General features: G+C 33.5%; 2 protein-coding genes across 2 annotated transcripts; one reads left to right on the top strand and one right to left on the bottom strand.

Annotated features, from left to right (window-relative positions):
* Positions 1 to 1,452: 1,452 nt before the first annotated feature.
* LOC122600191 (primary amine oxidase-like) lies at positions 1,453 to 4,515 on the bottom strand. Its single transcript, XM_043772864.1, has 5 exons — positions 3,194 to 4,515; positions 2,757 to 2,870; positions 2,217 to 2,666; positions 2,028 to 2,125; positions 1,453 to 1,772 (listed from the first exon to the last, which is right to left on the bottom strand). The coding sequence occupies exons 1-5, from the start codon at positions 4,490 to 4,492 to the stop codon at positions 1,559 to 1,561; spliced, it is 2,175 nt and encodes a 724-aa protein (XP_043628799.1). The 5' UTR covers positions 4,493 to 4,515; the 3' UTR covers positions 1,453 to 1,558.
* A 4,983-nt stretch (positions 4,516 to 9,498) lies between these two features.
* On the top strand, positions 9,499 to 11,172 carry LOC122601942. Its single transcript, XM_043774669.1, has 2 exons — positions 9,499 to 9,724; positions 10,409 to 11,172. The coding sequence occupies exons 1-2, from the start codon at positions 9,665 to 9,667 to the stop codon at positions 11,027 to 11,029; spliced, it is 681 nt and encodes a 226-aa protein (XP_043630604.1). The 5' UTR covers positions 9,499 to 9,664; the 3' UTR covers positions 11,030 to 11,172.
* The last annotated feature ends 2,838 nt before the right edge of the window (positions 11,173 to 14,010 follow it).

Genomic DNA, 14,010 nt, shown 5'->3' with positions numbered 1-14,010 from the left:
CCCCTGTGGTTCCCTGACTTCGTGGATCAGTCGCTAGTGACTGCCTGCCCAATTTGATGTAACGGCTAGCCGTCCCGTGACACGAACGTTCAAAAAGAAAAAAAAAATAAGTTACTGAATTAGCATATTTTAGAGTTGATAACGAATTCTCAACAATGGGGAATCATATCTTTAGACTTCAGCCAGTTATTGGTCACACAAACAAACAGATATGTATTGATTGCAACACTTCAGAAACCATATACTCAGAGTTTCATTAAGATTTAAGAGTGCCAATTGTAACCTATTTTTCTTGCCTTATTGATTTCTTTTTTTAGTTTATCAAGTAGTATTATTTTAGGCCCTATCTTTTTCTACTCTTAATTGGTTTACCTTTTGTTAAATTTTCATTTAGCAGTTAGCACTAAGCCACTAACTCATTTATCAAAAAAATGACACATCTCCCTTTACTAACTTCAAAATATACTCTTAATATCATAAAGAACATACTATCTTTTAAAATTGGAGTTTAGATTACCACTACCTCACGAGTCACGCCCTCACATATGTGCCATACAAAATAATCCTTCGTGTGAGTGTGACACTAAATTACCATGTGAACTATTTGATGCATGCCTTACAAATGTAGTACTTCTTGATGTAAATTCTAAGCAATTCTGTTTTATGCTCACATGGCATATGCAAAGGCGGACCTACATCTCCATAACCAACTAAGCTACTATGTACCTACATTGTAAATTGACCTTGTAATTATCGGCTCATTGTTTAGGGTAATGGATTTTACTTTAGGTAAGTTTGAGGGCTATATATGTGGCACGATAGGTGTTATGGTCTTTATTGTTTCCGGTTTGTCATGGACACTTAAATCTTCCGGACGAGTGGAGTGAGACTTGCCTAACAATGTGATTAGGTTGCCACGTCTCCTCGTCATGATTTTAACTAACCTATATATTCTTGTTTTTTATGTGTGTGTGTTTGTGGTTGGTGAGTTGGTGACTTGTGACAAAACCTTGATCTCCATCCCCATTGTCTAGTACATGTCCACATGATGTTTTATCAAACAACTTTTTTGCCAAAATCTGAGAAAGTTTCACCCAAACTTCGTGTCTATATATCTCTGAATCTATCTATATAAAAAAGAAAAAGAAAAAAATGAGATCTTCAAATTTTCTAGTAGGCCACATCAAGAATTCAAGATGTAACTAAACAGTAAGCATACATAGGTATATCAAAATTCTGGTATAATCTTTATCTTTATATATTAAAATACAATTTACCTAATATAGCTTATTTTTTACATGAATTAATTTAATTAATAAAAAAAAAAAAGAATTTCAAAAAGGTAAAAAGACACACGTAGCTTAATTTGGATTTGGATCAACATACAAGCTTTTATTATTTTACAAAACATAAACTCTACTTAGTAGCTAGATTACTTATTCCGCGAACAGATTATCACCAAAAATTAATCTGAATAAAGACACAATTATCCGTTTGATTTCTCAAAATGGGTAGATTTCACCAAATTTCGACATTTAGAATACATTGTATAGATTGATCAATAGGCATGAGCAACAGTAGAACACACAGGAAGATCCTTATGAAATGTTGGTTTCGCGCCCATAATTGGATTTCGATCAAAGAAATTAACAGGTTTAAGCTCAAAACTCGATGACACCGTTGGCATTACCGGAAAATCCTCTTGGCATGGTACGTGATGAAAACCCAGTGTGTACCATAACACGATATCCTTGTTTTCAATGTCACGATTCCTGTACGTTCAGTAAAAAAACAGCTCATTATTATTATGATCATATATTCCAATACAATGAGACGGAATATATATAGCAAAATGACAACTTTCGTCAATTATCATTATGAGTAATGACTAATAAAGTACGTCAATTAGAGTAGTATAAATCAGGTGAACTTTTTTTTTTTTTCTCTTGTAATAATGCACAAGTTTTAACCCAAATCATTTTTGACCCGTTATCATATCATAACACGCCCAACCGGGCTAGATTTACCTTGCAGACCATACAGCAAGTGTATCTTCACCTTTGCTTTGAGATACCAAAAGACCACCAGCCCATACTTCACTTTTATTGTGTGGAGTCACCCAAATCTGTCGATTGATCAAGTTTTTAAACGGGAGTTTATTAATACTTGTATTTCAAATAAACCACCTACATAGGTAATTAGGTATCATTAAGTACCTGATTATTTGTAAATGCAGCCCGAATTTGTGGAGGGTCGTCGAGATCAAGCAGGCTAGCCGCAGTCCCACTGGGCACGAGCTTATAGCCTGTTGGATTACCCAATCTTGATCTCCTGGAAGGATTAAAGACGTGAAATTCAGACGGGTCATATAGTTTAAGCTTGATTTTTGCATCATCTTCCGTCTTTGCCACTTTTCTTACTGCTTTTAAGTAACTCTTTCGTGAAGATTGGCCCGGTGAAGTCTCTTTTTTGACCAAATTGACCTTTGCAAACGAATTGTTGGTGCCATCAATGTCCATATCGAGGTGAAATGAGATGAAATGATCATGAACTACACCGACCACGTTTTCTGATACTAGTGTCCCAGTCATATCATCGGCGTTGGGGATATTGTATATGTTTTCGTATGGAGTCCCTTTCACCATTAGCATACCCGACAATCCCACCTATCGTAATAATAAAAAAATCGGTCATGTAAGACATTGTCTTAGTACTTTTTCAAAAACGATTATGGAAAGGTGATGAATCACAAATACCTTAATACGGATCAAACCATCTGTTTGAAACTCCCAATCAAAAATATAATCATAGTTTCCAACTGATGCTGCCATTCGCGCTACGAGTGTCACTTTTGGCCTTGATTCTCGGATCTGTTTTTCCATGAAAAAAATTCGATTTATAGGTGAACCGATACTCACACTATCATTTAGATATTTATTACGTACTATTCTTTTTCTAATAGCGGGTCACATGTATAGGACCAACTGGGGCATTGGTCATGTTCTAAAAGATCGTAAGGGAACAATTACCAAATGGTGCACTAAAAATTCTCTAGTATGATTTTTTTGATTAGACAGTGAGGAATCTACTTTCAGGGAATACTGGACCATACAATAATGGTAGTGTGCATTTAATACCTTCAATATTGTTATAAGACAAAATGTTTAAAAATGTACCAATAATAGTTACCTACATCGAAACCCATGGTCGGAATTTCCGAGTGCCTCCAGCCGATCTCTCCTGCATACCTCTCAAAGATGCAAATCATTTTGGGCTGAATAAATGGACGTCCGTCTGCACTAGCAAAAACCCCATCCATATAATACGCATTTCTCGGACAATCATTCAGTTCCAAAAGGGACATAGCGGTTGCACCAAGCCCAAACTCACCTGCATCCATATAAGACTTAAAGTACCAACTTTCATCCGGGTCCATATAAGGTACAAAGAGTTCAGACGCGAACCCTTTGTACATCACACTCCTATACTCCCCATCCTCAGCCCTGATCATGGCCCGGGATATTACCATCCCCGCCCGTAGATCAGGCTTTAGATGAAAAACCCAATTGGCCCATTTCACTATATGTCCATTCTCTACAGTGAAACTAGGCCCTTTGGGTTGTTCCATAGACATTGGGTTTGTTAGGGGATTCATATCCGAAAACGGGCTATTAGTAGTAGTGTATTGGTAATCTGTATGAGTCGCTTTTGGTATAGGAATACCCCTGCCAGTGTCACTAATTTTAACCACCTCCTTTTTGTCTATGTCTATAACAACTGTTAGCCCTTCTATGGGCCTCATGTAAAAATTTGGAGTATCTTGGCTCGAAAAACACTGGACTTTAACGATCCTTTTACCCTCCTCGTCAGGCCCAAACCAGCCTGACGAAGGTGGGACACAAACCAGATCATTAAAGTCCACCCCTCGAGCCATAATGGACTTATTAAACTCCAAATCCGTAAATACAGTCTGTAAAGCTGTTGCAAGGTCATCAGCTGTGTACATCGGGTAACCAGACCCGATGTTCACAGCATGACCTATCACAACATTCATATCCAAATCAACAGTTAGGATATGGGTTTGTCCGTCTAAAAAAGATACGACCGATGCTCTTCTAGGGGGAAGCGGGTCGCCCGTTTTCCAAGCAAGTACATCAACTTTTTCGGATTCTTCTAAAGAAAGAGTACTGATAGACGGGAAAGACGACTTAAAAGGTGCATATACCAAAAGAATGGATCGAATTTTGTTTATTTCGGTTACAGTTAACGGGTCAAGTGGGTGAAGTGGTGTGTCTGTGAAGTGGTGGCTTGAGCTAGAAACATCAGTGTCGAAAATCGAGCTCGATCGGATGTTTGTTTTTTGGTGTGTCTTGGTGATGCACCACGGTGTGGTGCAACCAAGACCTTCAGGTTGGTATCTTGTATATGCAAATATAAAAGCAGCTATAGAGATGATTATCAAGAATTGAATACAATAATAAGACTTTTCCATATCTCTATTTCACACACACTCGACAAAATTTGGCAAAGAGATATGCAAAGAGATATGGTTTACATTTATATATGATACGTAGATAAGTTATATTATCTATACTATATTACAAAGCAATCTCCCTTTGTTTACACTTTAAGTTTCAATATTTACTTTTCCAAAATGCCATATTTTAATTCTATATTTACCTAATACTCTTTCTTTCTTCTCAAATCTCAATCAATCATTTGTTTTCTCTCTCATCCATAAATCATTTATTCCTCCAATTCATTCAAAATCTTTTATCTCAAAAACCGTACATCAATAAATTATAAAAATTATATGGGTGTTCTTAAAATTTCATGCTATTTCATTAGAGATGTCATTTGATATACTTTCGACGAATTTTTAAATTCAAGGACGGAGCCCATACGGCTAAGGCATTTGGCTATCACATTTTATGACCTATCACCCCATCATCTCACCGCCGCAACGTGCGGGTACTTGCCTAATTTCATTAAATTAATCGGGTTCATGTAGTGACAAAAAGAGTCCGCCTTTAACTGACAATCATTAATGTCGTTTTCTTCTTGTATACTTTTTATATCTTTCTTTTTGCTTTATACATGCATTATTATGTGATGCCTTTTTCATATTGGTCTAAATTTTGTCCAAAAAACATGGATATGTTCTTTTTTTAAATGCAAGAAATCCAAAAGAGTTATAAATCAAATTTATGTATTTCGTATATAATCTCTGGATCCACAATCGTTTGCAATGTTTAATTGTTTATAACATCTTGCTTATAAAGTTATCTTGATTGGTACCCGGATGATTCCCGGCTACGCGGAAAGCGGATACTCGCTTATGATTAGTCCATTCGTAAAACTGGTTAGATACTTAAATTGAACCAAATAATATTAGCTTTTGAAAGGGAAAATTGGTCAATAAAGTTATAAACTATATTCTGTACTCTGTAAAGTTGTAAAATTATATAATCATCTTTCGGTCTTTCCTTGTCTTGAAAAGGCCCAATTTGCAAGAAAGGTTAAGATTTTAAGTAACTAATTAGTAATTACTATTTACTAATCATGGATTCCTGACCAAAACCCATCTTCGAAGCCCATTAAAAAAATTTTGAATGGACATGTATATAAATTCTCGGGCCTGGGCCGTGTATTGTTTAAACATAGATTGCACACCAACTAGGCACCCACTTGAAATTTATCATGCCAAAAATTTGTCAAAGTTAAATATCAATAACTTTCATATACTAAAACTTATAACAACTATAAATTAAACATGATCGAGAGGATCTTAATCTTCCATCTTTAAATCCATAAACCATCATGTCATTCACCTTTTCCAACTTAGGATGCAAAGATTGTGAAGATTGCAACCCCAAAAAAAAGTGTTTAATATTAGTTTGTTTGGTCGCATGATTTGGCTGATTCTACTGCATGGGCCTTACTTTCTTTTATACGGAGTATATATATACATGTTCATATTTTATGCATGTATTTAACCCATGTGTTGCATACATATTTCTTGTATATACGAATTTTCCAATGTGATAGACTTCTTGACATGTTCATATCTTATCTCTTTAACTCTTATCATTTTTAAAATAATCCAACTAGAGTTGTGTGATGAACATTCAGTGAATATATTTGATTTGGTTATATATGCTTGATTGACTTTATTAGATTGCTTAAGGTGGGAATCTTCATCTTAACATCAATTAATTTTTTTGTTAAATAAATTAGAATAATGGCATGAGAGTGTAACTAACTATGACCAAAAAGTTATGTAATGAACCCATCTATTCGACTTGCTATGTAGTGTAACCAACTACGTTTTTTAAGTTATGCAATGTATGCAATCGGATACAAAAGGTATTTCATCTGGTTATACCCACTTTTTGGACACGTGAAAATCCATTAACTTAAAAAAAATTATAGATGAAACCAGTCTTCACTTTCTCTTTTCTATCTTTATCTTCAGTTCGAATATAAATAGATACGAGAGTAAGTACTTGCACGTTGTGGCGGTAAAATGGTAAGGGTCATAGGTAGGTGATATGTGATAGGTCATAGGAGGTGATATGTGATAGAGTTTCATAGCCAAATGTCTTAGCCATATGGGCTCCGCCCTCGGATTTAAAAATTCGTCGAAAGTATATCGAATGACATCTCTAATGAAAGAGTATGAAACTTTAAGAACACCCATATAATTTTTATAATTTATCAATGTACGATTTTTGAGATAAAATATTTTGAAAGAATTAGAGAAATAAAATGATTTATGGAGGAGAGAGAAAGTTGTAGGCATTGATATATGGTACATCATGCATTATCATTTGTACATTGTTGAAGTTGAAAGTTGAAACCCTATTTACTTTATAATATAGTATAGATATACACTTTGCTTCTGTACTAAATAGATCCAACACACACACATATATACAAGAAATTTTGTCTCTCTTCCAATTACATATAGATATATACATATCAGTAAAGATTGTTGATTTTGTTAAGGGCATGAAACCCACCTGTTCGAATCTCTCCCGATTACTCTGAACCACCCCGTTCACCTTCCACTATCGTCGCCATACCTCCGACTGCCATCACCAATCCCGAAGAATCGCCCATAGATGGCGGCTTGTTTTCCCGATAAGAGCAAACCCTTGATTCTTATTAATTTCTTCTACACCTTTTTGTTGTTGAAAGGATGTTTCTTTACACTCACTTTTAATTATGAATCGAAATATAAAATTTAGCTGTGATTTGCGGGTATATATTTATGACCTACAATTTGGATCTCCACTGATGGTGTGTTTTGCGGCGATGACATGTGGGAAACGCGTGGTAGTTGTAAGGCCTGTCCGAACAATGAACACTTCCCAATCTCTTCCTGGTTGCCACATTAGCGCCACGTCATATATTCTTTATTTTTTTCAATCTGATGACACACTTTTGCCAACAATAATTCTTCTTCACTTCTTCCTTACTTCTTCTTCAATATTTTATAATTTTCGTATAAAAGTAAAATATTACAAATACCTATTATAAAAACCTTTAATTAATAAGATAAAATATTACATTAATTAAAAAAATTACATTGGAAAAAACTACATTAATAAAAAAAAATATTACATTAATAAAAAAAAATTATACGGTGTTAAAAAAAAACACTATGTTAAGATATATGCCTATCATATTTCTAAACTTAACCCGTAATAAGGATAGTGTCAAGATAACTTAAGCACAAATTAATCATACCTTTGACAAACTTTTTCATGTATGAATGGATATATGTCTATCATATTTTTCTCCCTTTAAACGCACAAAATATATAAACAGTCGATCATCTAGAAAATAATATGAGTTATCTTGAACATTATTTTTAAAATTCAACATAACATATACGAGTAATATATATATGAAACAAAGAAAAAAAAACATATGAAACCATTTCATATACTGATATACATATCCTTGCAGAAAACATATTTAATATTAAAAATTACCCCACCGTCTCGTCTTCTCTTTTTCCTCACGGTGACAATTTTCAAGGATTAGCCCTCAAGACGAATTGGTGCCAATGGGTTCTTCATGGTGACAAGCTCAAGACGAATTGGTGACATACCATTAGAAGCGGTCTAAGTGATGGTGATTTGAGATTTTTTTTTATAGGTTTTGGAGTGGGTCAACCTGAATGAAGCTTGAAGTGGGCATGATTAAAGAACAACTTGAGATCGAGGTATATATGACAGGAAATTGGTTCTCCGGTGGGTGAATCAATGATATTAATGGATGTATTTATTAATAATCATTATTAGTATTTGGCTTCAGTAAATCAAGTTGAAATTTTACTAAAATATTTATTTCGTAACACGTGGTCACTTTTTAATTAAAAAAAAATGTTTTAGTAACCGGCAACTTGTTTCATAGTCGGTTGGTTGCATTGTATAACCCAAAAAACATAATTGGTTACACTACATAACAAGTCGAGTAGATGGGTACATTACATAACCTTTTGTTAATAGTTGGTTACATTTTCATGTTATTATCCCAATAAATTAACCATTAAAAATGCTTATCTACATTCTTGTTGATTAAAGGTGTGTATAATTTGATATTGTAAAGTATTCGATCTATGACTTTTCTCAATTTTAATGTAAAGTTCAAGGTTATGCATGTATTTAAGTAACACAATTCAAAACTCGTTTTATATAAAAAGCTTAGAGCACAATTTATTATAACATTATTATATACATACCTTATTAAAAACCATCCAAAAGTCATATTCATAACCTATCTCCATTCAACCTTAAAGAAGAAGAGCATAGTGTCCGCACGTTGCAACGGCTAGAAAGTGATGACAATATAAAAGGGATGCGGTGGTGGAGAGCGAGGTAGGCGGTGGAGAAGGAGAGCAGCGGCGGAAGAGGGTAATAGAAAGTCGATGAGAGTGTGTAATGATTAGAGAGAATGGGAGAAAGGATGTATTAAGGGTATTATGTTTAAGTAGGAGTATTTTGGGAAGATAAAAAAGTATTGAATTTAAGAAATTTAATACTCTTTATAAAGGAGTATAAATAGATAACTAATTTTTCGATCTTTCACATACACAACTTAGCTAAATCTAAACTTTCACTACCATCGATAACCCAATCCAAATCAATCATTTAATTAATTGAACCCAAGTTTGCACGCCATTAAACCAACTTAAACGATTTAAGATTTAAAGTAGTTGTAAATTATTATCCCACAGGAATGTTGGTGGAACAAACTGGTCTGTTGAAATTTGGATGCATAAAACAATTAAGAATTGGGACCGACCAACTTCTCTTTTGGTCACCAATGGAAATATCCTTTAGAAGTCATAATTGACCAATTCTCAGATGAGAATTGTATACATTATCCTTTATAACTATACGATTAGGATGTTTATCAAATTTCCAACTAATCATCAGTTGTTTTGCACTATGAATTAACCAACTTTAAAATTTTGGCCCATTGTTTTGCATCTATCCCACACGTTGGATATTCGTGGACTTTATAAAGTCAACTCTCTCACCCCTCTTTTCGACCTATTAATATTAATGTTTAGTGATATTCTTTCACATTTATCATTACCCATACCTGAAAAAACAAAACAACCCAACATCCAATTAACAAATCAGAAAAGATGAAGCTTATTTGGTCACCGGAGATGGCTGCTAAAGCTTTTACAGACACCGTTAAATCCGTAAGTTGTACCTTACTAATTTCCTCATGTTGTTTTATTTTTTTATATCTGGAATAATAGTATTACGATAACAATTATTTTAAGAAGTGCAACAACATATAGCAAAAAAAATTTATAGAGGATTTCCTTTCGAACTGGGTCTGGTTAAGACAACTAACTAGTGTACCCCATCCTTTGGGGCCGGTGCAAGTTAATTTCAACTCGAAAGTTTCGGTTCTAAGAAAAATACAAAATATAGCCAGGCCTATCACATATAGAAATTCTCTGTTAATCCACTAGCTAGAAAAATAAATAAACATTAATGATCGAAGTTAGAATTAGACGTCAGGTTCCTATTTTGTTAGAAAGTAATCAAATACCTACTATTTTTAAAAGTTGTAAGTAACTTCAATTATACATGTCATCAAATAAATGTGTACAGAAAGTTATATTTGGGAAAGGAAAACCCCTATTCTATATGGGGTTTGCTAAATACAGCCCTTAGGGCTGTGTTTAAGGTGCATAAATTATTTGTATATTTACCATGAAAATCAGGGGCGGGCTTTTAATATGGAAGGTACAAGTTTTTTTATGCACGTTAAATACAGCCCTAATATATACAAATTAAATGATGATGTTTTATATTTACAATTAAGTTACTGAATTTGTTTGATGTTTTTTTTTTCTTCTATAAATTAATTAAAGTGTGAGCTTCACCAAGGATCAAGTGTGTCAGAGCTGATATCCGCTATGGCTGCTGGATGGAACGCTAAAAACATAATCGAAACATGGTGTCGCGGCGGTATCATAGCAACAAGCATTGGTTTAGCTGTTGCATCAACTCACACAAGTGGTAGACACGTATGCATAGTCCCAGACCAGGACTCAAAAACTGAATACATCACTGCAATGAAAAAAGCAGGAATGTCATCAACTGAAGTAATCATTGGAGAGGCCGAAACTGTAATAAAAGGGTCGCTAGACGTTATAGATTTTTTGGTGGTTGATTCAAGACAAAAAGATTTTGTAAAGATTTTAAAAGCAGCTAAGTTTGGACACCGTGGGGCGGTTTTGGTTTGTAAGAATGCTAGTACTTTGAAAGCAGGTTTGGATTTCCAATGGGCGAGCTTGTTTGAAGAAGGTGGTGGTTCACGAAGGATTGTGAGATCGGTGTATTTGCCGGTGGGAAATGGGTTAGACATTGGTCATGTTTCTGCTGGTGGTGGTGAACTCGGGTTGGGTTTAGAGAAAGTTAAGAAGAAGGGCAATAAGTGGATTAAACGGATTGATAGGCAATCCGGGGAAGAGTTTCTCATACGAAAGTAAAGAAGAATTAGTATATATTCTTTTGTTAATTAGTGTAGAAATTTAACTAGCAGGATTAGTGAAATTTCTTTCCTATTTATTCTTATATGGTTTTGTGATTAGAAACTCAAAAGTTTAATACTCGTTAAATTTCCGGTTTGACACATTGATTTTATTAACATGTCATACACGTTTCTTCATCAAAAGGTATAAACCATTGATGATGCACAATATATGATTGTACATGGTATCAAATTAAAATTTGCACATATGATAACTCTCTTTAGACTTCGTTTGTGTGTTGCTTTAAATTACAATTAACCGTTGTCTCAATTTTCTAAATTAAAGATCTTGTGACACTCTAAAATGATAAATAAGGTCAAAATATTTAATTGCAATCTTATTGAAATCTTCTGGTGCTTACTATTGATTTTAATTTAATAATTACGAATTTACCGTGGTAGGGGTAAGAGAAGGAAATGATGGTGGTCTATGTAATAGAAATTTTGTATAGAATACTAGATGGTAATATCTAATTGGTACAACCTTAATGGATCTTCTTAAACTTATATAATGAGTAAGCTATAGTCGATATATATAGCATTGAATTAGCCAATCTATTTCCTCGACAAACTAATCATGGTCCAGGTCAAGAATAAGTACCACTGTATGTATTTGCTGATATTAACTTTTAGTCTTTTACCAAATGTATTGGGTAGACCTGCATATGTATCAAGCCCAATGTTGCAGTTGGGCTGTTCAACTGTTCAAGTTTTATAAAGTATAAACGAAGTTAGAAGAATAGAAGCTACAGAACTAAATGACTTATTCAGTTCTTCACTTTTTTGAATTCTCCATATGTTTCGTACGTAACTCAACTTTTGGATTTAAGATAATCAGTGGCGGCCCTAAAGATTGAAATGCCCCGGCTGAAGAGAGACAAAAATGCTCCAACTCCTAACGAATTCAAACGTATAAACTAAATTTTTTTGTAAATAATAACTAATGTTTTAAGAATAAAACTATATATTTTTTGTACTTTAACAAAATCATAATATTAACAATATATACTACTCGTAAATTATTTGTTAGTTAACTTATGATCCCTCAAACTTTCATAACATTTTTTTTAACAATTTAGTTGGTTAGCTCTTCCCGCTTTATATAAATTTTATAATTTTATGCCCCTTAAGAATATATTCCCTAGCCGGGGATCGGGTTTGTCCCTCCTCTAAGCCTCCCTAGCGGATAATGATCCATGTGAAAAAAATTTCAGCAAAAAAAATATGTTTACCTTTATAAAATGTAGATTATGTTACATTTTGAGTTTTTCGGGTGTGAGGACAGTAGCATCTATGCTAGGTGTCGCGGTAGCAACTATGATTTCCGCTTTGGATTATTTGTTCAGTATTTTAGCAAGCAATTTTATACAAGTATTGGATAATGATCAATTATATTCTATATATAAGCATTTAGCTATCAATGTGACAATGTTAAACTAAACAAATGATTACATTTGTAAAATAAACAGGTTTGCTAAACAAAGCCCAATGGCTCTAATTAAATTATATAATAAATAGTTGCGTACTTATTATAAAGAGTTAATTACTGAAATGCTACCTAACGTTTGCGTAATATTACTGGTTTCATACCTTTCTTTTCGAAATTACGCTGATCATACCCAACGTATGCAAATTTCCACTCAAACCATACTGAAGGCTAACGCCGTCACGTGGCCGCTAACCCCCCCCCCCCCCACGTGACTTGCACATAAGGGGTAAAGATGTAATATCATGTTTCTTAATTACTTAAATGGTACTTAATGTTCGCACGATATTGCTGGTTTCATTCCTAATGTTTCTTAATTACTAAAATGGTATCTAATATTTAGTTATTAATTTTTTATTTTATTTTTTTGAAAAGTGAATTCCATTTTAAGCCAATGTCTTAAAAATTGGTATTTAAGTCATACTGGTGTGAAAAAATTTTCGATATTACCAAAAATATTGGCCGGTACGACTATTTTTAATTTGTTTTATTTTTCTTTTATGAAAATTTTCCAAAATTTGATACAATTTAATGAAAATAGTCCAAATGTATTTATAATCCACTCAAAAATAATATGAAATAGGTTTTTCATAACAAAATAGAAGTTTAAAGTTCACAAATAACCAAAAATAGCAATAAAGTATCATAAAAACAATTTAAAAAAAATTTCAAATTTCTTTTTCGAAATTACCGAAATACCGTAATGGTAATACCGGAATATTTGAGTAATTAAGAAACATTAGGTACCATTTAAGTAATTAAGAAACATTAGGTATGAAACCAGCAATATCATGCAAACGTTAGGTACCATTTAAGTAATTAAGAAACGTGATATTACATCTTTACCCCTCACGTGCAAGTCACGTGGGGGGGTTTTTAACGGTCACGTGACGGCTTTAGCGTCCAGTATTGTACGAGTGGAAATTTGCATACGTTGGATATGATCAGCGTAATTTCGAAAGGAAAAGTATAAAACCAGTAATATGACGCAAACGTTAGTAACCATTTCAATAATTAACTCTATTATAAACCTTAATGGTGAACTTTTAATATAAAAGATACAGTATTTCTTTTATGCATATTACATACAGTCGTATATAAAGGTTACACTTAGTAATTTCCAAATAAATATAGTATAAAATTAAAACTAGCTAGCATAGTTTTCCAAAAACTAAAGAGCCAAGTTTTGTATTAATCCAGGCTGCTATATATTGCAAACCACAATACCAATCTTGATATGATCGGATTGTAATAGGTGGGATATATAGATAGTGTGCTCCTAACCAAGGTCTGGAAAACGTACTGATTCTGTATATAGCGTATGCGTATGTTTATAATACAACGTGTGTGTGTGCGGAAACAAAATGTTAGTCAAAAAGATACACAGTGATTGAGTGAATATGGATGTATTAAAAACGGATGATCAAGACTTAATATACCAAAATACCTTCTCT

Source organism: Erigeron canadensis, chromosome 5 (genome assembly GCF_010389155.1).
Source record: "Erigeron canadensis isolate Cc75 chromosome 5, C_canadensis_v1, whole genome shotgun sequence".
Classification (NCBI taxonomy): Eukaryota; Viridiplantae; Streptophyta; class Magnoliopsida; order Asterales; family Asteraceae; genus Erigeron; species Erigeron canadensis.
This window is presented reverse-complemented; position numbering and strand designations above follow the sequence as displayed.